The sequence below is a fragment of the Chlamydotis macqueenii genome, chromosome 3, assembly GCF_036417535.1.
Source record: "Chlamydotis macqueenii isolate bChlMac1 chromosome 3, bChlMac1.mat, whole genome shotgun sequence".
Classification (NCBI taxonomy): domain Eukaryota; kingdom Metazoa; phylum Chordata; class Aves; order Otidiformes; family Otididae; genus Chlamydotis; species Chlamydotis macqueenii.
In genome coordinates, this window is record NC_141558.1 from 53,407,732 (window position 1) to 53,435,446 (window position 27,715).

The window sequence follows — 27,715 nt, forward strand, 5'->3', positions numbered from 1 at the left end:
CGCGGTGGGGCGGTGTCCGCCATCTTGAAGTGTGAGCGGCTGCTGGCGCCGCGCTCCGGAGGGGAGCGGGGTTTTCTTGCTTGGAGGGCGGCGGGTGCCGGTGCGTCTTCGCTTCGATGGGTAAGAGCGGAAGAGCGCGAAGAGTCGGCGGGGAGGGACAGAGGCGGGAGAGGGATTATGCCCGCTTTCGGGTTGCGGTGCCCCTTGCTGTAAGGCTCCCCGGCGCAGGCCGGTCTCCTGCCTGCTCGGGGGCGGCTGGCAGCAGCGGGGCGTTGCCGCGCACGGCAGCTCGGTCCCCGCCAGGCGGGGCGGTCGGTGCTGGGACGGGGTCTTCCCGCGCTGTTCTCCGCGCTTCCGTAGTTAGAGGGCTGCCGTTCTCTCGCTTCCCTGCCGCTGATGGAGGGGGCTTTTCCGCCCTCTCTTTAAGGGATGTGGGTGAAGAGCTCGGCTAGTCGCCCTTAGAGGGCGGGGTGGGTGTCCTCTCGGCCGGGCAGCCGGCAAGAGGACTGGCGGTCCTGGGCCAGCGTCTTGCGTCCGGAAGCCCGTGCGGCCTCCCCCGCGCTGCCAGCCGGGGAGGGGGCGGTGGTACGGCAAGGCGTGGTGTTTAGGGAGACCTACGTAGGCAGGGAGGAAAAAAAAAAACTATTAGTTTGATAGGTCTTGGTCTAGGCACAACAGGTGGGCGAGATGCAGGATGTGGTGGGTCGAGGGATTTCGTGTTAAAACAAGCATAGCTTTGCAGAGCAGAAGTGCAGGCTTCCTTGGATCTAGATGGAGAACTTGTGAAGCCTGAATAGATCAAGGACTGCCAGTCTATACCAAAACTCTTGTGGAGTAAATGAAGCTATAAATTCATAAGCTTTTCTGTTTGAAAACAGATTTGATGAGAGCTTCCTCACAGTTATGTTTCTGTAACTCTTTATAGACCTAAGCTGGGTTGTTTGGAATATGTGCTTCTCTTGTTTAGTTCATCGATTGGCCTGACAGTTTTATTGGCGCAGCTAAATTAGCAAGGCGTGAATGATTAAGGAAGCGATGATGTTCTAGTAGTTAAGCTAGTAGTGTTGTTGGAAAAATGTTCTTCTTAAGTTGTCCCACAGAAGTTACATGACAATTACTAGAAAATCGCTTTAGATGGTGACACACTTAGCGTTGTGGTCCAGAGATGGCAGTCGTTTATTCAGGTTCTTATGAAGCAATTGTGTTTGGGTGAAAGGGCCTGCCGAGTCCTCGGAGTGTCTTATTGATGTCAGCGTAACTCTATGGATTGTTTTCTTCTCATAGCTTGTGTTTATTGCTCAGCAGTCCTTGGTACTGCTGATACTTAAAAAAAAACAAAAAAAAGAAAGTAGTCCCAGAGTGGAAGTTGGTAGAGAATTTTGCACAGCTCGAGAGCTGTAGTTCAGATATATTTATGCACATTTTCTTGTTGCGGAAGAACTTCAGACAAGTGAGAGTTTCTGTGGAGCCTTAAATCATGATTTTGAGAGCTATTCCTCAGATGAAGGCTACAGTTTTAGCTTTAAAAACTAGGACTGTGCTATTGAAAAAAACCTTTTCAGTCAAAAACTTTATCATTTCAGTGACAGAATCATGTTTTATTACTTTTATCTTTTCACAACTGATATACCTGAAATGACAGCCAGATTCTAATCCTCTAATCTATCAAAAGAGATGTTAATTAGAATGAGTCAGTCATTTTGCTAGTTTAAAATGGAAAAGAGTATGCATATCTGGGTGCTACTGACTCTCAATTTGTTTTTCTGCAGATTTTTTTCTGCATACAGTTTAGAAGGAAACACAGCATAATCTTTAGACCTTGTGTTATGTTTGCAAGGCATCTTAAAAAAAATAAAACAAGCAGTAAGATATTAAATGAAGTGGTAATTACTGCAGGCTTTCTTCTTGGATTTATCCTTATTTTTAATACATTTAAAGTCTGTTATGAGAGGAGGAAGCAAATTCCTTGTTGACAGAAACAAAATTCAGCAATGTAATGTTTTTGCTTTTTGTTTCTCAATTTGCTCATAAGACCCATAATTTCTTTTTGCTGTAGCTTATGCACTTCAATGAAGTATCTGATCCCTGAGAGGATCTGCAGTTTAATCTGCAGTTTAGAAGTGCCTATCTAGGTAAAGTTTTTTCTCTGATTTCTACCTTAGATATTTTTGTTGATGAACTGAGTATTGCAAGCAGCTACAGGAATATATAGCTGCTGCTGTAGATACTGTTGTAGTACAGGAGTTGGAGTAGTTGTAGTACAAGTGGCAAGTTTGTGCTGCAAGGTTTGGCCTTTTGGAGTAATTTTTCTTTTTTTTTTTTTTAATAGACAACATGGCAAGCCCAGGTAAAGATAACTTCAGAATGAAAAGCTACAAGAATAATGCGCTTAATCCCCAAGAAATGCGCAGACGAAGAGAGGAGGAAGGAATTCAGCTTCGGAAACAGAAAAGAGAAGAACAGGTAAGTATCTTGTTAGCTGTTAACTGTTAAGTGCTTCTGAAGCTAAATTCAGATATGTGAAAGGACTTGAGCAGGACTTGAGTTGAATGTCTGTTTTCTGTGCAGTTTTGGGGAGCACTATACACCTGTTAATAAAACACCTCTCAGAAAACAAAAAAGTGAACAGAAACCATCTTAAAGTATGAGTCTTTCATCCCTGTGCCCTAGTGACTTAAGTTTAATCTGTAGTCTAGGTTTAAACATGTAAGCCTGGGCTGAAAGGATGCTCTTAGTTCCAGTAAGGATTAGAAACCTTGCATTCTCTTCTAGAGTTTGGGCCAAAGTTGTACTGTTAGAGGGGAGAGGATTATTTTCATCTTTGAAGCCATCCTTCAAATTGCCCAAGAGCTTTTCTACAGTAACTTGGTAAAGTGGCTACCAATTAGTGATCCCTGAACTATTATGTATAATATTTGCAGTTGTCCTTATTGAATTTTTAGTGATCAGAGTACATGAAGCGTTGTATAGTTTAATGATTTGTGATAGTTCCTTTTCCCAGAATGTTTACTGGTTTCTTGCTGGGAAAGTAAGGAATGTAGTTTGTTTTTCTGCTTGGTCTAAAGTGGCTGAATTTGTCTCCCACAACCTAGAGAGTGTCCCAGGCACTGATCTACAGTCCTCTTTGAGGTGGGAATGCTTACCCTTCTCCTGGGAAAGTGGTGCTACTGCATGGAAAAAGAATTTAAATTAGTTGGGCCAGAGAGGTAAGAGTAAGAAGTAGTATGATACTGGAGCATTTACCTGTGAATGAGTAACTGCAATGCAGTTCCTGCTGAGAGTTTTGTTTGTGTATTTTGTAGTAAATACTTCCTAGTTAAATTATGAAAAGTAATAGGTGTTTCCTCTCCCGTGCTGACTGTTGTAATAATCAGAATACTGTTATGTTCTCCTTAATCTTAATTTGTTGGACTGTTGTTATTGAGCTCTTTTTGAACTGGGGAGAACAAGTTTATGCAGGGAGATGAGACTGCTTTTGCTCCAGAAGGAATTGTAACTGGTAGATAGACCGCAATCCTAAGCAAAAACAGTTTGTACATTTCAACCAAGAGCTTCTGTATCCTTGCTGAGTGCTAGAAAGAATGGCTGGTCTTACAAAAGAGGAATGTTTCTTCTTCCTTTGTGGGTTTAAATGGAATTAAACCTTGTTTATGTACAAGATTCTCAGTTATTTTGTGTCCAGGATTGTGCCCAGTCCAGAATTGTGTTGAACATGGGAGAAAATGCCTTCTTTTAGGTTCTTGTTTGACATATGGGTAGATGTAAACGTGGAGTTGCTTCTTCAGTTTTGGGCACGTACAGTAGCAGAAATCTAGGTGTCTGTAGACACCAAGCCAATTTTTAGGTGTCTGTAGACACCTAGAGGACAAAACCTTCAGGATTTTGTTGGAGATTTAATTATGATGTTTACAGGTGAAATCTTAGTTCTAACATTTGTTTTTAAAGGTATCAACATATTATTCTTAGAATTATTAATTACAATAGTTTTAAGTGTAGTACTGGATTAAAGATAGAAAGTTAGGTTTGATCTAGAAGAAGACAGGCTAATGTGAATGTTTTGCTTGTGTACCAGAAAAGGAAGAGGCACTCATTAAACATAGCTTATTAAATACTACAGTGCAGATATGTATTTTGAGTGCAGTCAGTGCATGCAGCCAATTTTAAAGCAATTTTTGGACATAGAGAATGTTTAATGTTACATACTTTGGAAGATCACCATGAAGCTACACTATCTTTTCTCCAGCTGTATTAAAATAATGTTTCTGTTTTAGTCTTTCTGCAACTGTATATTAAATGTATAGGTGCTGTTTAATTGTCTTACAAAGAAAGTACTTAGGCCTTCTGTTGAAGGGAGGAGTGAGGTGTGCTTAAACACATTGGCTCTGTGGTGATGATTTTAGCCTGTAAAATAAAAAGTAGCTTGTAGAATACAATTTCCTGCTTAAATATAAATGCCGATTATAATGGATAGAAGAGCAAAAGTTAAAAGATCTGTGTTATCTTTTTCTTACATGTAGTAAAATTTATGAATCTTTGCTAATTAAAAAGAACTTTGAGTTTTAAATGTGTTGCAGTGCTGTTTATCAAGATACAGATACAGTAGTGTTTTTCTCCTTTATGTTCTTTAAACTTTAATGTAGACATCCATTTGCATGGATGAGTAGAAAGGTGAGTAGTTGAAATACTTGGACTAGTATTGGTGAAAGCATTTTTTCAAGTGTATGTCATCAGTACCCATTCTATGGTCAGTTCTAATGTCTCTCAAAAATTTCTTCTTTGTTTAGCTCTTTAAACGCCGAAATGTTTCTCTCCCGGGAAATGAAGAATCTATGGTAGAAAGTCCAATTCAGGATCCTGATGTCAGCTCTACTGTACCTATTCCAGAGGTAATTACTTTAGAGTGTGTTTAGAATATTATCTGTTAATGTGCAAAGTACTAGACCTAAGAAATCCTCCTTTCATTTTTAGGAAGAAGTTATTACAGTAGATATGGTGCAGATGATTTTTTCAGATGATCCTGATCAGCAACTCACAGCAACTCAGAAATTCAGAAAATTGCTATCTAAAGGTATGTAAACATTGCCTGATTTATGAATTTTAGTCATGGAGGGTCAGTTAACCTTTCATTTTGTTTTACTTTAAAATAGAGCTTACTGAAACTTCTAGTCTTGTTTATAGAGAAACTGTGCCAGATCTATTCCAGCCTAATGGCTAAATACAGAAAGCTTCATTATTCTGATGTTAAGTCTTCTAGACAAAGTAACAAAAGCAAGGACATTTTGATTGAAGTGTCCAGGGCAGTAACTGACTGCACACTAACATTACTTACTTGTTGCAGTGATTCAATTTCTGGTTCTTGTTTTGTATTTGGGGGGGGGGGGGGAAATTACATGGCTGCCAAAGAACAGTTGTAACTTGTTTTTGTTGAGACTGTAAGACATGCGGTCTTAAATTAGTGCTGTATAAATTGTATAGCATGGTAGGTAAAGGTATGCTTAGTCATTTCGAGTAGTGTCTGATCATAATTGCCCTTCCACTGACCTGAGCTACTGATAGAGGGAACAGTGTTTTGTAATGAGTTACTAACATGGCAATGGCTATTAGTATGTGTTACTATTATTATACATAATAGGGTGTTTACTAAATTGTAGCACTTTGTGGAGGTGATCCTGCAGTCTTCTAAAGTCAAAAGTTTAGCTTCTTCATTTGCGATTAAAATTACCGAATGCTAAAAATTATAATAAGAACTAAAAATCATATTAATGTTTTCTGTCTTACTGAAAAAGTAATTTATTTGGTCTTCTGTTAGACTTACACAAAAATGTTTGTTTTTATCCCCTAGAGCCGAATCCACCTATAGATGAAGTCATACAAAAACCAGGAGTAGTACAGAGATTTGTGAAATTTCTGGAGAGGAATGAAAATTACACTCTGCAAGTGAGTTTGGCTGGTACCGATGGGGGGATTGGAATGGGATTAGAAACCCCCCAAAACAGCTTTGGAAAGCATGTGATTTCATTATTTTTCTAATACCAAAATATAATAATTTTTAACCACCAAAGTGGGAAATTTTAGTTGTCTAAAATATCAGTTATTACCACTGAAGTTGTGACTTGACTCCTGTGAATTTCATAGTGGTCTTTAGAGTTACGTATTCAGCTGGTCAGATACTTGGGTGTTGAAAGCAGAATGTGTTGAAGAGAATTTCCAGAGTGGTGTATTAAGATCATCAGCATTGACACGTGAGCGGAATCAGTTTTCTTTGTATTGAGTACGTTGTAGTATTTTTCAGTTAAGTCTTAGAAAAGAATAAATCAATACAGGAAAATGAAAGGCTTATATGAAACCCTTTCAGAAAATCTTTGAAAAACATATGACTAACGGTGAGAGTAACTAGTTCTGTCTATAACTAGTTCTGTTTATATGTGGTAGGTTGCCGGTGGAATGGCACTTAGATCTTGAGTACATTCATACTAGAAGAATTAGCTTAATATAGAGTAAACGGAAGGGATTTATACTGGTTAATAGATATTTGAAATCTTCTTTGCAGTTAGTGCTGCAAGCCAAAACCTAGAAATAATTTAGGTACTGAAGGAGCTTATTAAATAGAGATTTTGTCAATGCTAATTATGTTATTGTATAGAAAGTACAATAATAGTAATAGCTGCATTTCAGTGGAAAGGAAAAAAAGTTGGAAAATTAACCTCTGTAACTCTCATGTCAAACTGTTTTTCATTAATTTAAGCTTTACTGTGGAGTGGTTTAACATGGTCTTGTTGCTCCTCAACAGTTTGAAGCAGCTTGGGCTTTGACAAACATAGCATCTGGAACTTTTCTGCACACCAAAGTTGTAATTGAAACCGGAGCTGTTCCCATTTTTATTAAGTTGCTTAGTTCAGAACATGAAGATGTACAGGAGCAGGTAACTGTTTTCTTAGGGTGTTCTATAACTATTCAAAATCCATTTATGAATGTATTTTTTGGAGTGTGTGTGGTTAGAGAGGTTTTAAGCCCCATTTGTCTGGTAGTGTGTTTGATCTGGCTCTAGGAAGACAAAAATTTACTTTTGGTGTATTTTTTTTTTCCCCCTCATGCTTTTTTCCTCTGATTTTTTTTCACATTTCTTTGAACCTGTTTTTTAATTTGAAGAAAGCACCTCATTTTTATTGTGGCATTTACAAGTAGATGTGATATAAAACACTGTAGTAGAAAGAATATAGTAGAAAACAACGTGGGTTTTTTTTTCTTTAATTTATCTTGCAACTCTGTTTTCTATATCCTTTTGATCTTTCATTATGTTACAATCTTCATTAACATTTTCCTGAACTTCGGGGGTTTGTTTATGTTTAAGAGATGCTGTAATTTACTGGCTTTTATTTAGCGTGTTTGAAAGCTTGTGTAGTGAAAGTTCATGATTTAACTTTTTATTCCTCATATGTTGTTTACAACTTCGAGCCAGTTTTATTGAATCTATTACACGTATTGAGCAAATGTAACTATTGAAAAGAATGTGTGTATCATTTCTATGGAAAATGAATGAATGTATTTTCATAACAGAAGACTTCCTTTCCTTGAAAGGATGACTTCACATGTAGGTAATTGACTCTGTGCAAGTTCGCAAAAAATGCAGTGCAGAAATCAGTAGTCTTCTCAAATTTTGTATTTGGAATGATACTGCTTTTTTTTGATTCTGTAATATTTGCTGTAAAAAATACATAGATTATCTGTAAGAGTTGATTTTCAAGCATGTATAAATTCACTTGAATGCTTTACTTTTTAAGGCAGTGTGGGCTCTTGGTAACATCGCTGGTGATAATGCAGAATGCAGAGACTTTGTTTTAAACTGTGGGATATTACCACCTCTCTTGGAGTAAGTATTGTAAATTAGTACTATAACTGCAGTATATAGGTATAGATAACTGTATACTTCAAATTAAAATTCTTTTAGAAAGAATATGAGCTTTTTGCTAAATGGAGAGTGTTTCTTCTTTTATTATATTGCTATGAATGTAATGTTTTGTATTACCTGAGCTTCATGCATATCTTTAATTAGTCCATGATTGGAAGCTTTCCAATGTTTGAAAAAAGACAAGTGTTATTTCACAGGTTTGAAATTTCTGTATTGTGCAGAACTCTCTGTTGACTCAGTTCTGGATGTATAAGGTGGAAGAGATTATTTAATTCACACTTGCGTTTGTGTGATTCCAAATGGCTGGTAGGCAGTATGTTGTTTTCCCAACTTTGTCCGGTAGCCCCAAGCTCCAGTTTTGCTATGTATCTGTTTGTTTGTTGAGGTGAGCTGGCAGAGTAGCTGTTACATGAGCTGTGTTCCACCAGAAGATTTTTCTTAATAGCATTCCAACATTTACTATATGCTTACAATAGGATGTAAGGTAGCTTCGTCACAGGGAAAAAAATTACACAATATAAATCTTCTTCAATGTATTACTGCTTAAAATAATCAAATGGTTCTAAACTTCCATAAAATAGCTTAAAATAATAGAGGAGAATGTGATTACCTTCCTCAAGGATTTTTAAAGGATTAACAGTTCTAAACATTTTGATATGTATCTGAAAGTTAACCTAATTTTTCAGGTGTTAAGTCTTTCACATTCTATTCAGCAAAACTAGTAAAGCGTTAATTTTTTTAGAAGATCTTTAAGTTCTAACTTTTTATGGAACGGTTTTTATTATTATTAATTGCACTATATCAATGAAAACATCAAAGTTAGTTCAAGGGAGGATTGCATCTCCTAGTGCCTTCTTAGACCCTCAAAAAAGATTAGTTGAAGGGTTTTCATATGAGCAGTGGTTTACTTCATACGTGTATACTTGATTTGGGAATGAGATGTCCATGCAAAATAATCTATTCAGATTCAGTTGATTCTAAGAAAATATTTGCAGCGTGTAAGCTATGAAGAGAAATAAATTGAAACTAGTTCCCAATACAATAATAGGGTTTCTTTTCCTGATTTGAGGTACTGTTGGTAATAATAGACATGAAAAGACTTACCTTTTCAATAAGAATCTTTTTTTTTAATTGTTGTCTCTCTTTGGCAGACTGTTAACAAATTCAAATCGTCTTACAACAACTAGAAATGCAGTCTGGGCTCTCTCAAACCTCTGTAGAGGAAAGAACCCACCTCCAGACTTCAGTAAGGTATAAGAAAGTATTCATTTTGAGAAATCAGAAAGCTGAAGAAGACTTATGTTTTTAGTATGTTACAACACATAGAATCTTTGAATTTGGAGACAGACTCAATTTTACCTTTTTAATGTAATCACACAATCTTGTCCATTTATTGTATCTGCACAAAATCATCTGACACCTATCAGCAATAAAATTGAATTACTTAAAAACTTGAGACTGTAGTTAGATGCAAATAGTCATTCTCTGGTATGAAATGATGGACAAATAATACATTCAGCACTAATTACTAATTATAGCCCTTGTAAAAAAATAATTTTTTTTTTTTTATATAATTGCGAGCACCTTTTGTAGGAGTAATATATTGAGTTTTCTGCTCTGTCAGATGCAGTTAAATCATGACAGAGGTGATTTGCTTGTACGATATCCTTCACTTCCTCCTCTCTTCATAACTATAGGTGGTTATGAAAACAGTAAGACTCTAGAGGCTAGTAGGAGTATTAGCTCCTTATTTTCAGTATGAAATTAATTTCTGGTAAGGTTAATGACATTAAAGGTGGAACTGAACATAGGATATTCTGGTAGAAGGGACTGAGGTTAAGTGATCATTAAAGATAGTCTGGTGAGAATTTACATGTGTTGAATCTTACTTCATGGAGTAATAATTACTGTCATTGCTACTTAATAATTATTGGAGAGATATTAACAAAAAGGGAGGATTTTTTAATGTCAATTAATTGATCACCTCACAATTGTTCTGCTTAAGTTATATCCTTCAGTAGTGTTTTGTTCTGGTAGTAAAAAGCCAACAAGATTTCTTGCTGCTTAAACACTTTGAGAGGAAAGGATTCCCTGTAGGCAGCTGCGAATAAGAATAGCTTCTTTGCTTTTTGCCCTTTGCAATAGCACCAATTGGACAGTAGAGGAGGTTGAATTGCATAATTAATACAAGATAAAGAATTAAGTTCTACAAAGAATATGAATTTCTCAAGCTGTACAGCTGAAACCTGTCAGGTTCCAAGTGATATGAAGATGGTCTAGTTCATTTGACTGTGTCTACATGGAACTTGTAGGAGATTAAGTCCAGGGACTACAGTTGCAGTGAGAATTGAAGTCAGCCGTTGCTTGTTTGATTTGGTTTAGTGAATGTTAAGTCCTCTGTGAATTACTCTGAGTTTCATTGTGGTAAAGCAATTGTAAATTGGTTATTATAAATAATCTCCAGTACTCTTACAAAGACAACAGTATCAAAAAAAAATGGTATTACTTTGCAGTTCTGTTCCCTGAGTGATTCAAAAAGCATCAATAATTCCTCATCATCGAGTTACCCGTAAAAGCAGATATGTTTTGTGTAAGCTGAACAATTATATACCTAATAAAGTATCTCTAAATAAATAGACTGTGAATCGGAATGTATCCAATTTAGCAGTTTGTGTTGGATATCTGGTTTAATCAGGAAGTGTTCCACCTAGGTCCTGATTCATTAATGAGCTCATGTGCTTTGGCAGCAAATAGTTCTTTATACCTTTGCAGAATGTTCTCTGAAACTTGAAAAATAGAAAAGAGCTAATTTTATGCAATATTTTTTTTTTAACCTAGGTTGCTCCTTGCTTAAATGTTTTGTCAAGACTGTTGTTTAGCAGTGACCCGGATGTATTGGCAGATGCTTGCTGGGCCCTCTCTTACCTTTCAGATGGTCCCAATGATAAAATTCAAGCTGTTATTGATTCTGGAGTGTGTAGAAGATTGGTAGAGCTGCTAATGTAAGTCTTCACCAAATAAATGTCTTGCAGTACTGTTAATGAATTCAAACAGACTTTTTTCTTACTTCAGTGACTTTTTAGTTGCTTGCTAGGTTACTTGGCTGCTGGGATTTTTACTGATACAGTGAAAAAAAGTTTTCCCAAAGTATTCCTTTATATTTAAAATTAAATGTAGGATTTCATTTACATTGAGGAATAGAAAGGTGAAGCTTGAAGACCACACAATTAATTTCTCAGCTTTTTTTTTTTCTTTTTTCTTTTTTTTTTTTTTTAATTTCACTGTTTTATTTTGTTTTTACTTTTCTAGGAGATGTAGTTGCAACACAAATAGTTCTTGGACTCATGAAGTCCAGAGGCAGGCTTATGCCACTTTTGAACAGTTCCAGTATATTTGTTTTATGTTTCATTATTTTCCTAGAAAGGCAGACTGAATCCCTCTGTTCACATGGGGACTGCAGAGTAGGTCGGGGGTAGTAGTTCCTAGCACTGACAGCTCAGTGCAGTTCCCTGTGAAAAGCTCATTTGTATAGATGTCAGGAAAGGCAGAAGTTGCTTTTTCTCCTATAGATGCTTTAGCACAACTGAGTAATTTCCTTTCCCCACACCTCAGACAGCTGAATATCGCCTTCATGTACCGACTTCTAGGGTTATTGACTTAGAAAAGGAGAAAGTTGTCTCACAAAGAGGGGCTGCTAAGTTTTAGTATACAGCTAATAACACCTCTTTTATTTCTGTGGTTGTTGTGTGATGCAGGTTCCAATATTGTATTCAATAATACTTGAGCTGGATGAAATCAATCTGCTGGGCAGATAGCTAGCTCTAAGTAGTGTTGTTCTATAGAGATACACTTTCCTTGATTCAGCAATTCAGTTACAGACTTGTAGTTGTCAAATTTGGCTAAATAGTAGGAAAGTGTAAGAAGTAATGCAGGTTTTTTGTAATTACAAATTTAGCACCTGAAGTAAACCATTGTTCACTGAAAATGCAAAATTATACTTTAACACTTGGTAATACCAAGCGATTTAATATTTGTCTCCAGGCATAATGATTACAAGGTGGTATCCCCTGCGTTAAGAGCAGTTGGAAATATTGTTACTGGGGATGATATCCAAACACAGGTAAGACTGATTGATTTAAGAAAAATTAATTTGCAGGTAGAAAAATGGTTACAGAGTTTTGTAAAAATTACTTGTGACAAAATACATGTCTAGTATAGGTATCTGCATATTGCAGTGAAATAGACTGTACAAATCTGTATTGTTAATTTGTCAGTCAGTTTAGGCTGATATTGTAAACATAAAATTACTGCAAGAATGAACATTTTCTTACAGCACTGTATGTAATTGATTGCTTTATTCCTCTATGGTACCTTGAATGTTGCTTCTCATTTATTATGAAAGTAACTTTTTTTTTTTTTTTCCCCTTAGTGGAGGTTCTGTTATTTATTATCGTTAGATTTTTAAGTCTTCAAATGCAGTCAAAGTTTTCACTTGTAAGCAATGGTCATACTTGATTTGTCCATGAATTTGTATGTGATAGTCTTACTGATGCAATTTGTTCTAAAGATTTATCTTTTAATTTTAGACAACAGAGTTGAGTTTGAGGCAATGCAGGAAATACTAAGACAGGTCCTGCTGTAAAGAAAATTGTGTCCAAAAGGCTGGTAGAACTAGTATAAAGGGAAAAGAAGGAAATAAGTTAATTACATAGTTTGTGAGCTCTCTAGGGGAGGATTTCGCTAAAGAATTAAGTAGAAAACATCTATCTCTTCAAAAATAAATGAACAAGTAACTATACAAATTAGATTTACACTTCTCAGTTATTCATACTCTAGCCTTAAGAAGCCCTATTTCATCTTGCCATCCTTAGTCTTCTGGTCTGAACTTAATTGAGGGCAGATTCTTTCAAATTGGAGTGTCAATTAGGAGACAATCCAGCAGCATTGAACACTTCAGTTTTGTAGGATGTTATGCTACTTTGTATAATACAAATGTGTTGCAAAATCTGCTTCTTTTGAAGTTATCTGTAAAGTGCTTTTATATATGTATGTATATTGCACAGGCCAGTATATATGCATGTATACTGTACAAGCCAATTTTTAACTCTCAAATTATTTTAGGTGATTCTAAACTGCTCTGCATTACCCTGTCTCTTGCACTTGCTTAGTAGTCCCAAGGAATCTATTCGAAAGGAAGCGTGCTGGACTGTTTCTAATATTACTGCAGGAAACAGAGCTCAGATTCAGGTAAACTGTGTATTTGTTATTTGGTGGGTTTTGTTTTCATTTTACTGGTTCACTTGATTTTCCTTCACAAGGAGAAGTAAGCAGATACTACACTGACTCTGCATTATTTGTTTTAGTCTTAACTGTCTATAATTTTACCTAACTTAAATATTTTTCTTCTAGATTTTTGGAAGACTATTATAAATAACTTCAGAAAATAATACTTTAAAAATAGCTGTCATGATTTGTACTAAAGAAACTGATTTATTTATCTCAAAGACATTTGGCTGATGTTTATAAAACAAATTAAAGGGTACTTAAAATATTCTCTTAAATCTTATATCAACAGTTGTTATTTTTCCCTGTGGGAACATCATCTCCTGGTGTATTTACTTTAATTTTGTTCTGCATTGTAATATACGTGGTAAAGTAGTACACAATCTTTCTTTGTTTTAAAAAAAAACCCAAAACATCTTGCACAAATTAATCCAGTGAAAAGTGGACAGTTCTACCAACTTGGAAATGTTGAACATTTTGCTTGGATAAAAAACCTGCATGATGTCACCAGTACTGAGTTGCATTCTTGTGGAAACTACTAATTCCTGACTGTTGCTCCAGGTGTTTGGAGTTACCTGAAGATAGGTTCTGTTTGACAAAAATTGAGAATTTGAATCAGAGTACACATTTTAATGATTCCCCCTGCCTCATATATGTAATATAGTTTCCAATTATAGACGTATTTCTGTGGAGACCACAAACCTGAGTAAAATGGATGAAGTGAAGTTTTGTTCTGAGGTGTGATCCTCCTGTTCAAAGTTTAGTGCTTATGTCATATGATTTTTAGATGGGCCTATCCTGTAAGCAATATTCTGTCCACTAGAGACAGAGAAATCTACAAAGATGATATTTTGATGGCTGCTGCAGTGCAATATTGCAATAGTTCTTAATTTCAGTTTAGTGGTTCTAGTTAGTGTGGTGTGTTCTAACAATACATTGTTTGCTCTGACATCAGCAGACATCACTGACTCTTGTATTGAAGGGTGTTAATGTTCTTTCTCTGATAGTAATTATATTAATATATTAATTGTATTACTATAAAATATTATTATTTCATCTCATAGGCGGTTATAGATGCAAATATTTTTCCAATATTGATTGAAATTCTTCAGAAAGCTGAATTTCGCACCAGAAAAGAAGCAGCATGGGCCATAACTAACGCAACATCAGGAGGAACCCCTGAACAGATTAGGTAAGGTTGTATATGCTACTATTTCCTCTTTCTAAGTATCTTCTCTAAGGCATTTTTATTTCAGCATTTGAATCCCGACAAACGGCAACAATATCCTAAACACAACTGTTATTCCTTGAAACTCTGTCTGTACAGGGACTGAACATGTAGAAGCTCAGAAAAATGAGTGAAAAATATGCAGGAGACTTAATAACAAATTGACCAATGCTCCTTTGTTTCAGTGGTATTACACTCTAAAGCTTTCACAGGGTTGTCTTCTAGAGTTGATATTATATTGTCAAACACAATTGGAACAGTTAGTGAACAATTTCAGTATTTGAAGATGGAAGACTTTGGGAGAGTGTTTAGAAGGCTTGTGCAACGGGATTGTATCTCTGTGGAGTGACTTTAGGAATTTTAGTGTTTTCTTCATGTGTTTTAAACTCACCAACAGTATTATTTTAAAGCAGATATCTAAACTCCTTTTTCAAAATTGAGTTTGATTCAAGTTTACTGTCAGCAGCTATTTGTATGCTGCAAAGACTGGACTTCTTGAATGACGACAGTAGAATGCTCTCTGGTTTCTCTGAATACTGTCAGCATAGCGATCAATTTGAATCAGTTGATAAGTGGATTTAAAAATGACATTTTGGAACCCAGAACTGAAAGTGATGTGTAACTTCCAGCACATTTGAGAGATTTGTTGCAGTAAGTGCATGCCTATTTATTTAAAATGTAAACAATCCTCGTTTTCTTATGACCCTAAGTGTTATCAGAGGTAAGGAAAGTTTGTGGGGTTTTTTGGCTATTTTGATTGCTTGCATAACATAGCATCTTAAAATATAGCATATTTTCAGTTTTGAATCAGGAACTTATAATAAATGTGCATGTAATACCATAAAAGTAGCTTCTTGTTACAAAATACAGATACATTACCTGTGTCATGAAATTTTAGGCCTCTTAACATCCTCAGGGCACTACTATCTTAACTGCAGGAAAATTTAAAACCTCTAAATAAACTATATTAAACAATCTTTTGATGCCGGCAAACGTTACTGTCTTCGTTTTACTTGCGCACTAGAAGCAAGGACACTGGTTCAGACTTCTGAAGTTCCTACCCAATTTTGTGCAAAATTGGAAAAAGGAATAGGATACTCATAATCCCAGTATCTTTTTTGTATTTACAATTATATCTTTCCTTTTACAGTAGATAATGCTGATATCTTCATGGACTGCTAGTGTGGTCTACGTTAGTAAAAAGCAGTGTCCAATGCTTTTATCTGTCTCCAACATTTTTACGTAATGTTTTTGCCACTAGAAAAAGTCAGAGAATAGAACTTAACACTAAAACTTTTTCTTCTGTTGAGTTAAACTCATCTTAGGATCGTAAGTGAAAAGGAGTTGAAAAGACTACAAATTCCAAACTCCAGTTGGGAATATGCACATTAAATTTCCTCATTAGGATAAGTGAGAATATTTATTCAGTTTCAGACTAAGATTGTCTTTATGTTGTGCGTTAGAAATTTTTTGTTTCAGCCACTTCCTTTAGCAGAATTAATGACGGATGGTGATAGATGGGCATGTCAGAATAAATGTGCTGGATTCTTAGTCTGTCTTTCCCCTCCCCTCACTCCTCTCTGTTTTTCTGCTGTTCTAAAGGTATTTGGTAGCACTTGGTTGTACCAAACCTCTTTGTGACCTCCTGACTGTGATGGATTCAAAAATAGTACAGGTGGCTTTAAATGGACTTGAAAATATTCTGCGTCTTGGAGAACAAGAGTCTAAGCAAAATGGAATGGGCATTAATCCTTATTGTGCCCTAATAGAGGAAGCATATGGTAAGAAACTACTTGTAAAACTACATACCTAAACTTCCTTGTTTCAGGTTGTAAAAACAGAATCATTGTGAACCATTTGTAGGTAAGTTTAATATTAGAATTTTTACTTCAAGCACAGGTGGACATGAAAGCATCGTAAATCAAGTAATAGAACATGGTGGGAAAAGCAGTTAAATGCAGAAACTCTGTGGATGTTTTCATCTGTGGTCAGTTTATGAAATGTACCTGTACAGAAACATTCTCGGAAGTATTTAACACATAGATGTCCTAGTGTATTGGAGCCATGGTTTGCATAAGTTTATCAGCCAGTCCTAAGTATAGTTTTATTACTTTGATGTATAGTCCTTTCTGGTACAGTTTCATTATAAAATTCATGTTAAAACTGGCTCATAATGAGTCTGGTGTTGCTTATGGAGAGACATCTTTTCATAGTTTGACAAAACAAACTTAGACGTTTGTATTTCAGAAACTGCTAATAACAATTCTGGTTGACCACATTATATCTGACCGGATGGTACTTACTTTTCTATAAAGCAGCTTTGAAATCTGAATTCCCTGTTACAGAGTTGCATTTCTAAAATGAAGTGCATACTTAGAGAACTTAATTTGCAATCTAGCATGTAAGAAGAATAAATACTTAATACTTTTAATGGAATTTATTCTGTTCCAGATTTTGAGTCTGTTCACAATTTCAACTATTGAATGTCTAGGTTCATTTTTTTCCTTTACCAGTTAAGCATAGGCTGCTGAAGCTGTAGAGTTGAATTTCAGTAGGGGAAACAGCTGATTTGAGACTCTTACTGCTTTGGCCTCCATAATCACCAGAAGGGTTCATATGAGCTCTTCCTAATCCAGCTTAAGTGAAAACTGAATTATCTTAAACAGTTAAAAAGGATTTTTGAATCAGCTTTACTGCCAAACACTTAGCTTCTGCTCTGCTGGCAGAATTATGTCCTTTAGCTTGTAATTGTAAGCCTTTGGAAAGTGAGTATCTTCAAATCTTAAATTTGAAAAAAGATAGCAGACTCTGCCCAGTGAGGAGTCCATAATAGGGGATAGAATTTAGAGTTGGGGAAGACTGAAAGAGTAAAAGAAAAGAAATGGGGTATTGGAAATTGCTAGAGCAAACAGTTTTATGCTATCCTGATTCTATAGGCATTCAGTTTCTTTGTAGGCATGGCAGATTTCTTTGTAGATACCACAGCCTCCTCCTCTTTTGTTTAATTTATATTCTTTTAGTGTAGTTTTAAAATTAGTTTGGACAGCAGAAAATGCTGCAGGAAATGGAGGCTAGAAATACATGGGTTAGGAAGTTAAGAATTAAGAAAATAACAATCAATTGAGAATGATTTGGAGTTGCATTTTTTTTTATCTAAGTACTACCACAAAGTTTTCATACTGTAATCTGTTTTCCTTTTGAATTCATCATCCTTTTAAGCAAGTAGATTTTGAAAATGCTCTGTTTTGAATTTAGGACTTGATAAAATTGAATTTCTTCAGAGGCACGAAAACCAAGAGATCTACCAAAAGGCTTTTGAACTCATAGAACATTACTTTGGTGTTGAAGAAGAGGACTCCAGTATTGCACCTCAGGTGGATGAAAGTCAGCAGCAGTTTGTGTTTCAACAGCAGGAGGCTCCAATGGAGGGGTTTCAGCTGTAAACTATTGAAGTGAAGACAAGCAAAAAATGTAAACACTTGTAGGGTTTGGGGTTTGTTTTGGTTGTTTTTTTTATCCCCAGAGGTCTTTTCTTTATGGCCAAAGTTAGAGGGAAAGTTCAGTGTTTTGCGGAAATAGATGAAGAAGCAGCTCATGCACTTTTATATATTGTGTTAGATACAACTGTTCTTTGTTTTGTATTTGTGTTTTTCATTCTCATATGTACAGAAAACAACTGTGAGTAATCTTGTCTAAAGTAAAGCATTAAATGTGATTTGACAAGAACTGTTAAGCTAAGACTTGGTAGGATTTTAGGTAGTGGTTCTGAATTTTTCACGTAGTCTCAAACTGCATATCAGCAATACAGTTACTGACAGTTGCATTTTGGCAGTAGGCTTGACTTGCCCAGTCTCTATCAAATCTACCTCTTGTATTGAAGCAAAAATATTGCTTCAGAACTAAGGCATGAAATAAAGATGAGCTTGTAAGAAGCTGAATTGGAATGTGAAAAATATTTATTTAAATTGTGAAACTTTTATGCATTACTTACTTTACAACACACTGTTGGAATTTATTTATAAAATGTATTTAAAGACATAATAGATATACATATATAATGCTAATTACCTAATATAATATTGAATATATCAAAAAGCTTTTTCTGAGTTATGTAGGAAGAGGACTATTTCAGATGTTTTCAAATTCAAATCGGCAGAGAGCTTGCTGGTCATTTGATGTTGTAATTAAAGCTGCTAAATGGCATTAGAAGTCAGCCACAAAGACAATACTTTGCTGTGGAAGCAGTTGCTGTAGTTACCATAAGAGTGCTGCAATAATAAATGACAGAGATGGTGATTTGCACAAATCGCCAAGCAGATGGTTTACAGCTGTCTCTTGTCAAAATGTAGTAACACCTCTTTAGTTTGAGAAACATTGGAATGTTTGCCTTTCTAGTACAGTAGCTTCTTAAAAGTTTATAGACAGTAGATGGGGTTGGTTTGTTTATTTGTTTTTTGACCAAATATGCTACCGCCACTTGAATCGTTCTTTAAGTTAACTAACTCAGTTTTCTTTTGGTAAGACAACAAATACTGCAGTGAAGAATGAATAGCGAATCACCCCTTTCCAGTTGAAGCAAAGTTTCTTGTTCTGTAAATAGCGTTAAGTATGTGGATACCAAATCTAACTAGAAGTTAGGGTCATCTAAATATTTAGGCTCTACAATATACAGTGTTTTCTGTTAAACACTGGAAGAACTAGAATTCTAATATTTACATTAACTACTTTGAATACAGAAAAATGTGTGCTCTGCTTGGACTTGCATATAAATAGTGTTTCTGGCATACTAGTAGATCTCATTTGGACAAACTAATACTTTGGGTTAACTCTAAAGTAAGTGTGATTATTTTTTTTACCTGTAATTAATGTATTAACATCAAACTCCTGGGTTAAGTAAAATCTTTGACATATGAGAGCATTTCATGCATCATAAAAAGCTGCAATTTAAATGTCAAATTACTTACCCATGGCACTGTGCTTTTCACTAAACAATATTTTAATGCACTGAAAAATACAGGTTAAAGGTGGTATAATTTACAGTACCATTTTATATTTAGAATTTTTTTTACATGCAACTTAAGATTCTAAGATGTTTCATCTTGATGTTACAGCAATATATACTATATTGTAATTGAATGTGGGACTTGAAGTGGATTTTCAAAGATTAAACGGTCAGTTTTGACTAAGAGGTAACTGGAAGGGAAGAAACCTCTTTTTGAAGTCTTTTTCGTGGAAGATAGAGTGTAAGAAGTGTATATAGGAGGGCTGTTACTTTATGAACTCTGAATAGTGAGATATTTTAGCAAATGACACTTTAAACCTAGATTTGTACAGCATACAACAGTTTTGAATAGTGTGATAATACTGAGTACAGCTGCCAAATTTTCGTATAATGTTAGGTGATTGTATTTGTGCCCTTTTTACTCTCATAGATTTAGGTTTTCATATGCTGACCTTCCTTCTCCCTCATCTGTTCAAAGTACAGGGTAACAATGATGGAAACCTACCAGGATTACTAGTAAATGCTGAATTTCAATGTTGTTGTAGGTTCAGAAAATTATTCAGGTAACAGGGTATTCCATTGTTTCTAACAACCTTGTTTTGATAATATTAGATAACCAGCTGTGCCTGCTTTTTATTTGGAGAACCCTGTAAAAAACTGCATTTATAAACCTCTCTAATTTAAACCAAATCTGAATTATAAAAATCTTGATTAAAAGACTTGAAAATGAAGAAAAGAGGGGACATTTAAAGTATTATATTTGTTTTGAAAGAATGTCTTCAGTTTTGTGGTTATATTATTCTATATGTGTGAATGGTTAGTGACTGCACTTTACGCATTTAGATAAACTGTATTTCATGCCTCTGATACATTTAAATGTCACAGTTAAAAGGGAACTGAAATCGGTGGACTTCAGCTAATGAAAACCGTTATTTAAACTCAACGTTTGGTTTACCCTAAAATTGTTTAAAAATAATAATGAAAATTCTTATTTGAAGTAGAAACATACAGAATGACCTCTCCCATTTAATCACTGGGTTTACATCACGCTTTGTTAAAAGCACATTAATGAACCATATAAAACCAGAGATTATGACTTAAGGTCAAAACTCTGGTGTAGTTATTTGCAGGCAGGGGTGTGAATATGGTGGTGATGCCTAAACAGGTGAAACCAGTGCAGAGAGAGGAGAAAAAAAAAAAAAAAAAACAGAGAAGAAAATATCTTTTAAGTTTGGCGTTTGGAACCTGAAATGCCCCATGAGTTGCAAAGTGTGTTTAAAAATACAGATTTTTTGGGTGTTGTGGTTTTGGTTTTAATTAAAAGGGTACAATTTCTTCTGCTTTAATGTGAACACTAACTAGCTAATCTATGCAACTATGCAAAGCATAAGGTGGTTTGGTTTTTTTTTTTAGTTCCCTACTCTTGATACACTGAACCATATCTGATTTTTTCATCTTTGCACTTTTGTCTGAGGACTGGTTCGTACAGCTTTTTAATTTTCTTGTATTTGCTTTAAATACTGTTGCTAGCAGCAATCAGAAAATAGTAATAATGTTGGCACAGAAATAAGTTAGCTGTAGAACAAGTTTGCAACTGGAAAATATTTATTGTCGGATCTGTCTTTAAAAAAAAGAAAAAGATGCACTATTGTCTTTCCTCCACGGTTCGTTTGCAGTTGATTTAAATCTATTAAATTGTACAACTGAGGATTTTTGTAATAGGTCTGCCAATTAATTTTTGAAGTTTAACTGTGACCTCAAGAATTCACTGAAATCTGGAATGAGAAATTTCAGTTACTTATGGCACAATATCTTCATATAATGTTTGGAAACTAAAACACCTATACTAACTTCAGATAGTAATAATAGTGCATCTTTAAATCCAGGCCAGAGGCCCATTACTGTAACAGAACACGTATGAGTAGTATGCAATATTATGGAATGTTAAATCTCCAAATACCATACAGAAACCAATAAAACCTATTTTACAGATGTTTATTGTATTTTTTTAGTGTTTCAATAAGTGTGGCTTCTTAAACTAGAAAACACAAATGCCATTTTGAATACAGCATTGAGGCAAATAAATTCAGACTGGCTGGTTTGTGCACTTTAAAACTAGGCGCTGTCACCAGATAAAAAACTTCTTAAAAGTTTTAAAATTGTTTTGTAAATAACCACACGTGTACTTGTATGATGATCACAGTCCTGTCTGCCTGCAGAACTGACCATTTCTTTGGGAATTCCTATGAAGTTTATAAGGACTTGAGAATTTGTGGCATTATCAGGCTATTTTCCCTCCCCACCCTTCTCCAAATCTTGTCTTCTCAGTGTATCAGACTTGTAATATTCTGGCTGATTACAGTTTGTTCTTTATGTAGAATTGCAAAAGTAAATTGCATAAGTCTCCTTATTTTTGCAGGTTTTGTACCTTTACTTCACTACTGCTTGGTTTTTGCTGCATTTAACCTTTCATTGAAAATTCAGCTCTATTTTCCTAAAAGGAACTCTTACCTATGTAACAGCTCAAGATAAGCCTGAAATAAAGTTTTTAAGACAGATAGTGGAAACTTGGCTCCCCCCTATACCTGACATTCTTGGGAAACTGCCTCATCTCCTTTGAATGAGTTACTGCTTTTAATTGTGTGCAAAACATTCTAATTTTAATAATTTGCAACAAGTACATCAAGTGTCTCTCTAAGAGATCCCCCATTTCTTCTTGTGATCCTGCAACTACCCTTGTTGTTTCCAGTCTGTGCAATACTGTAGTTATCCATTTATTGGTGAAATTCATTAATCACTCTCAGCAACAGTTAATTTTGCTCCTGTGAGAACATTTGGCACTTCATAGTAAGTTACTTTGTCTTCGACTCCGCTGCTAGCGCAGCCTCTTTCCGCCACTTGGCCTTCTTTGCCAAATTCCAGCTTGTTAAGGACTCGTGACGTGCAGCAGCCTGCGGAAGTAAAATGTCTACTTCAGAGCAGCATAGTAGGAGTAACGATGCAGCTTGGGGAAAGCTACCCAGTCTCAGGAACAGCCAGCAACTACTCACATGCCAGGGGTCACAGGAACATAGGTTAGCTAAAACTAGGTCAGTGTTGGTGAGGTCTGTCTACTTTTCACACAATTCCATCATTTTTAAGTGTGATAGGTGTTGAGCTGTACTCACCTTTTTAGCTGAGGCAATCACTGCAAAACAGGCAACAATTGAGAGTCCGATCATGATGTAACAAGCTTTAACTCGAGCTTTGTTTCTTGCCCTGTCTAGCATCTCTGGCCTGCAATTAAAGTTATCCAATTGAATCATTACTAAAACCGTGAAGTGTCTCTTCTTCAAAAGATCACAGACATAACATCATCACTGAAAAATAACAGAATTAGCTTCTAAAACAAGCATCTTCAGCTTGCTAAGACAGGTCATGGACCACCCAAGAACTCTGTTTTCTGACCCTGATCCATTTCCAGTGGAAAAGCATCATTTAATGGATTTAAGCTGGTTTGTTGGAGCTTTTTAAGCTGAAAAGAACAATTTGTTCATGCAATGAATATTTGGACTTAAATATTTGGGGCAAGTATACCAGAAATCATACCTTAAGCTCTAGAACTGTAAGGGCTTTTATCTATTTTAGGCAGATAGAGAAGTGTATGTAGCGTCAACCAGATGTGGTGAAAGCAAACTCATTTTATTCCAAATTCACTTGAGAAATTAATTGCTGTCACGTCTAACCTGTTCAAATAGCATCCTATATCATGTAGGCTAGGGACTTTGCCTCTGTGGATAGGTGACTGAAATAGAGTTTGTACTGCTGCGAGCTAGCGATTTTCGTCAGCCCTTTAGAAAAGCAGCAGCTTCATTTGAAGTGGGCAGCTGACACCAGCCTTCTCGCTATTACAGGAACACACCTGTAAACAAGAATTATCTATGTGATTATTTTTGCTGGTCATTAAAGGCAAAAGTAATGAAAACAACTGCCCTGCATTTGACAGTAGTTGCTCCAAGAGAGGTATTGTACAGCCCAGCAAGCTCCGTTGGTACAGGTCCCATTTACACCCTCCTCTGTGCTGAGAAGCAGCCGAAGGCTGTGTACCCTGAGAACCAGGAGTACAGGAACTCTCGATATCACTAAAACTGCCTCAAAACCTTCCGCAAAGTATTTTTCTGAGTCAGACATTATAGGAGTACAGTTTTTAAGATGTTAATTATAATGCTGAGTGTGCATTGTTTTCCTTTCATAAATCACATTGGAATGTTTTCTATGTATAAAGATATAATTCATAAGATAGAGAATACAAATATAATGTGTAGTTGTGGGTTTATACATATATGTATGTAAAAGGATAGTTGCATAAAGAATGGATTTTATGTTGTGAATAAAGATCTCATCATGATCTCTTTGCCCCAAACCACCTTTAGCTTTACTTTAGAGGATGAGTGGTGGGATGGGGCAGAGCTTGGGTTTTATAGTGAAAGTTCTGCCTGTGGAAGCCTGTACCAAGGCTGAGGGCTGTGGTGCTGCTCTCGAAGGCTTTAATGCAACAGAAGAGGGCAAGTCTGATGAGCAGTTATGCCATCCTGCCCCCTTCCCTGCCAATGCGCACGCACACGTTGTGCATGCCACGTTTCTTGCAGATGACTGACAACGCCTGCAGTTCCAAGAAACTGCTTTTGTTTTGTACAGTGGTAAACACCCATCATCTTTAAAACAAACTGCACATCAGATTAGCACATAAAATCATTAATCCATTTGTAGCAACAAAAGCAAAACCATAAATGTTATTAGTCTGGCTTATTAGCCTAATCATGTTTCACAATACCCTCAATGAAACTCTCCTGAAGCAGATCTTTACTTTCTCCCAGCTTTCTGCCTCTGCTTTAAGGAAAACAGACCTGATTATGTTCTTCCCTAATTGCACATTAGGGCCTTTGCTACTCAATCTTTAATCAAGACCCTGCGTAAACTTCTGCTGAGGTGAATAACAACTGGTTTTTTTAAAAGAACACAATCCGCAAGAAACCAACAACCTTGAATAAGAACTGCAGATTTCACCCTTAGTATGAATGATCTTCAGCAGCTAGATTGTGTTCACAATTTTGCAATTCTTTTGGTTTTTAATTGTTAAAGCAGTGACATAGTTCAGCTTCCATGTCTCACAATTAACTTCTTCTAGGATCTGACCATTTATGATCTTACTGTTCTAAGAAGACTTTGCTCACCCAGAAAGCACAAAGTGGTGAGATGCACTTGGCAGGCCAGCTACTACACTGTGGGCGATTTGTGTGCGTCTATGTGCATGGACTCGCAAACCTGTGTGTGTCTTTATAAACACCTCCTGATGAGTTGAAGAGCTTTTAGAGCTTCTGAGACCCATCTGAACCTTCCTCTACGGGATGATGGTGGGACTAATGCAGTGCAAGAGAGGAGAGACAGTGGAAAGCCACTGTCCAGCTCAGGAAACACCAGTGAAGCTGTCAGAAACCAACAGGAACAGGCAGAGGATATACCTCTTGCTTTACACAGCTCTGCACACTGCTTACTTTCAACGCACCACCCAAGGCAGGGACATATGGTGATGATAAGAAGTAGCATCCTGGAGAAAGACATCTAACACACTAAGGAAAAGGCAGCAATTGGCATTAGAAGGATTTTGTGTGTTGAGTGTCTGACTGCCTTGGGGGATGCTAACTTCAAGCGAGTCAGAGAACCACAGAATCAGCATGGTTTGGGTGGGAAGGGACCTTCAAAGATCATCTAGTCCAATGGGTCAAGAATAGGAAGCTAAGGCTGTGCCAAGTAGTTGGTTTTCCTTGGTGGGGGATATTTCTCTCATAACTTCCTTCTCTATTCTTCCTCAGATTCTGTAATAAATCATAATTTGTTCGAAGTAATCACTCAGTGACAGCCAGCTCCTTTAGAACTGTTCATGGGAGCTGTAAACATAAAATATTGTTTACCAATAACATCCTTCTCTGGTTGCACATTAGGAATAAGCAAAATAAACAAGCCAGTACATAAATGTAACCGAGGCTGTCTACTCAGATGGATCCAGTTCTCAATCCCAGGCTCTGGGGACCCCAGTAAGGAACATTTTTTCATCTTAACCTCTAACCAGAACAGGAAATTCTTTTGCCCTCTAATTTGTTTCCAAGTTTTCTGTACTGAAAAACTGACTGGTTCAAACTCTGCGGAAAAGCTTTAGATCAGGATCAGGCCACCGCTTTCCCTTCAGCTCCACGTTCCCCTCGCACAAGAGCCACGCACTTACGGGATCCTGGGAGGAATCTCTTCCTCGGTCTTGAAACGTCCCGTCCAGAGGAGGATTTTTTTGTCAAACTTCGAAGGTTTGTAACTTGCAGCCACCTTGTGAGCCTGCTCAACTTAAGGATTAGAAAAAAAAAAACAAAACACTTTGTCAAAATGCGCACTAAGAGTGAACGATGGGTGGAAGCAACCGTGGAAGAGGGAAACCCCTACCCATCCCGGTCGCTGGAAGGGTAACTCCGGGATTAAACCTCCCGGGCTGCCTTACGCGGAGCTGTCGCCCCGCAGTCCCCCTGGCACCCCCCGCACCCAACGAGAGCCTCCGCGGGGCTGCCTCGACCTCCCCGCCGCCTGCGGCCGTGGGGACTCAAGGCAGCCGGAGACCGCTCGGCACCCCCCGCACCCGTGGGTCCGGGTCCCGCCGCCCCCCAGCCCCAGCCTTGCTCCCCTCACCGCGGGCGGTGCCGGGGCTCCGGGCGGGCTCCCGGCCGGCGGCGGCTCCCCGCGGCGCGGGCAGGCGGAGCGGCGCGGTGGGCAGCAGCCGCCCCGGGCGGAGGCGCGCCCGCAGCATGGCCGGAGCAGCGCGGAGCGGCGGGACCCTCGGCCTCGGAGTGAGCGGACCCGGCTACTGCACCGGCACCGGCACCGACCACGGCCCCGCCCCGCAGAGCCCTCCAGCCGCGCTCCGAGGCGAGGCGGAGCGGCCGCCGGAGATGGGGGGGGACAGGGCGGGGGGAGGCCGATCCTCCCGGGAAGCCACCCCGGCCACCCGAGGCTCTGATGCGGTGCACCTCCGGGACAGCGACTTGGATGCTACAGTCAAAACTCGGTTAAAGAAACAGCCGCGGCGGTTCAGCTCCACGGCTCAGCGCAAGGCGGGCTCAAGCCCCGTTAGTACAGACCTGCCCGCGACAGCGCTGCTGCGGATGTACCGCTCCCAGGAGGCTCAAACGTGACAATTCGCATCACATGCTTTTCTGTTTGCTTCACTTGAAAAACTTCTGGTTTTCCCTTTTGCTTCCTGGCCACAATAAACCTTTACTAAAAAAAAAATTAAAAAAAAAATCGTAAAAAATTCAATACAAACACATCCTTGAAAAAATAATTTGGAAAAGTCAGCACAGAATACATACTTAGTAAGCAACAGCCTGTGCCATCGTGATACCAGCGCCAGCGTAACACAGTGTCTCCACAAACGGATGCGTGTCTGATGCACTGAGCAACGGCGGATCTTGCATCCGTCAACCAGAGCCCGAATGCCTGTGGATGAACGGAGGAAGCCCCACTCCTCAGGGATGGACCGCTGCCCACCAGCAGCTAAAGACCCGTGCTCAACGTGATGGCACAAATGAGGAGTTGTGAAGTATTTGTAACCAGTTGCCTGTTTTCAGGAGCAGAGCCAGAGGTCAGCACCTGGTTCTGAAAGCAAATTGTGGAATAGAGTGCTCAAAAGAGCACTTTCTTTTCAGTAAGTAGTCTCATGTTGATGTTTTCTTATGCACACATGCACAGTCTCCATTCCAAAATCATTAAAGTAACAAAACGTCATTATAGTTGGTAAAACATCAAAGCCATTCCAACCCATTGAACTCATACTAACTTTAAAAAAAAAAAAAAAAACAATCTTCCCACATTCTATTTCAGAACAAAATTTCTGTTTGCAAATGAGCCATTCTCTGAACAGAAAGACCCAGCTCCCTGAATCAAAGCTCTGTGCTGGCTCTCTCATGTCCTTCTGAAAATCGCAAAAAGGAAGAACATGCCCCTCTTTGCACATGCACGCACACACACAGAGCAGTTCTACCCTATTTCAGAACTTGTTGGGGAGATGAAGACACATGAATAGAAATGACATAGAGGGTGATATCGGGGTTATAGTCTGCCTGCAGCCCCCCTGCCTTGGCCTTCTTCCTGCTCAAAGGAAGCGGTGCGGTGTCAAACAGTGCTCCTTGCCTCTGGAGACACAGCTGGGACAGGCAGGAAGAGCCAAAAGAGCCAGGGCAGCTGGGCTGGGCTACTCAGCGTCGTATGTCAC

The 27,715-nt window shown here is 37.7% G+C and overlaps 2 protein-coding genes across 4 annotated transcripts; one reads left to right on the plus strand and one right to left on the minus strand.

The window, feature by feature from the left end:
* Nucleotides 1-9: 9 nt before the first annotated feature.
* On the plus strand, nt 10-21,414 carry KPNA5 (karyopherin subunit alpha 5). 3 transcript variants are annotated; one of them, XM_086743320.1, is made up of 15 exons: nt 10-120; nt 2,330-2,463; nt 4,785-4,886; nt 4,969-5,068; nt 5,843-5,937; nt 6,791-6,922; nt 7,782-7,870; nt 9,061-9,160; nt 10,748-10,911; nt 11,951-12,029; nt 13,031-13,156; nt 14,257-14,384; nt 16,023-16,201; nt 17,676-17,891; nt 19,532-21,414. In XM_086743320.1, the coding sequence occupies exons 1-14, from the start codon at nt 117-119 to the stop codon at nt 17,861-17,863; spliced, it is 1,620 nt and encodes a 539-aa protein (XP_086599446.1). In that variant the 5' UTR covers nt 10-116; the 3' UTR covers nt 17,864-17,891; nt 19,532-21,414. The 3 variants fall into 3 exon arrangements, with proteins under 3 accessions (XP_086599446.1, XP_086599445.1, XP_086599447.1); XM_086743319.1 differs by having other exon boundaries at nt 17,676-21,414; XM_086743321.1 differs by lacking the exons at nt 10-120; nt 2,330-2,463 and adding an exon at nt 3,110-3,206 and having other exon boundaries at nt 17,676-21,414.
* FAM162B (family with sequence similarity 162 member B) lies at nt 21,402-26,298 on the minus strand. The gene is made up of 4 exons (XM_086743322.1): nt 26,134-26,298; nt 25,685-25,796; nt 22,590-22,698; nt 21,402-22,373 (listed from the first exon to the last, which is right to left on the minus strand). The coding sequence occupies exons 1-4, from the start codon at nt 26,249-26,251 to the stop codon at nt 22,275-22,277; spliced, it is 438 nt and encodes a 145-aa protein (XP_086599448.1). The 5' UTR covers nt 26,252-26,298; the 3' UTR covers nt 21,402-22,274.
* Between the last annotated feature and the right edge of the window lie 1,417 nt (nt 26,299-27,715).

Bases quoted from the DNA above. Each gene is read 5' to 3' on its own strand.
- FAM162B (XM_086743322.1), bottom strand. From the start codon at position 26,251: ATGCTGCGGGCGCGCCTCCGCCCGGGGCGGCTGCTGCCCACCGCGCCG. The intron at 22,699-25,684 runs GTAAGTGCGTGG...CTTTAATTGCAG, and splicing joins GAGATTCCTCCCAGGATCCC to GCCAGAGATGCTAGACAGGG. The intron at 22,374-22,589 runs GTGAGTACAGCT...TTACTTCCGCAG, and splicing joins TGATTGCCTCAGCTAAAAAG to GCTGCTGCACGTCACGAGTC.
- KPNA5 (XM_086743319.1), top strand. The intron at 2,464-4,784 runs GTAAGTATCTTG...TTCTTTGTTTAG, and splicing joins AACAGAAAAGAGAAGAACAG to CTCTTTAAACGCCGAAATGT. The intron at 14,385-16,022 runs GTAAGGTTGTAT...GCTGTTCTAAAG, and splicing joins GGAACCCCTGAACAGATTAG to GTATTTGGTAGCACTTGGTT.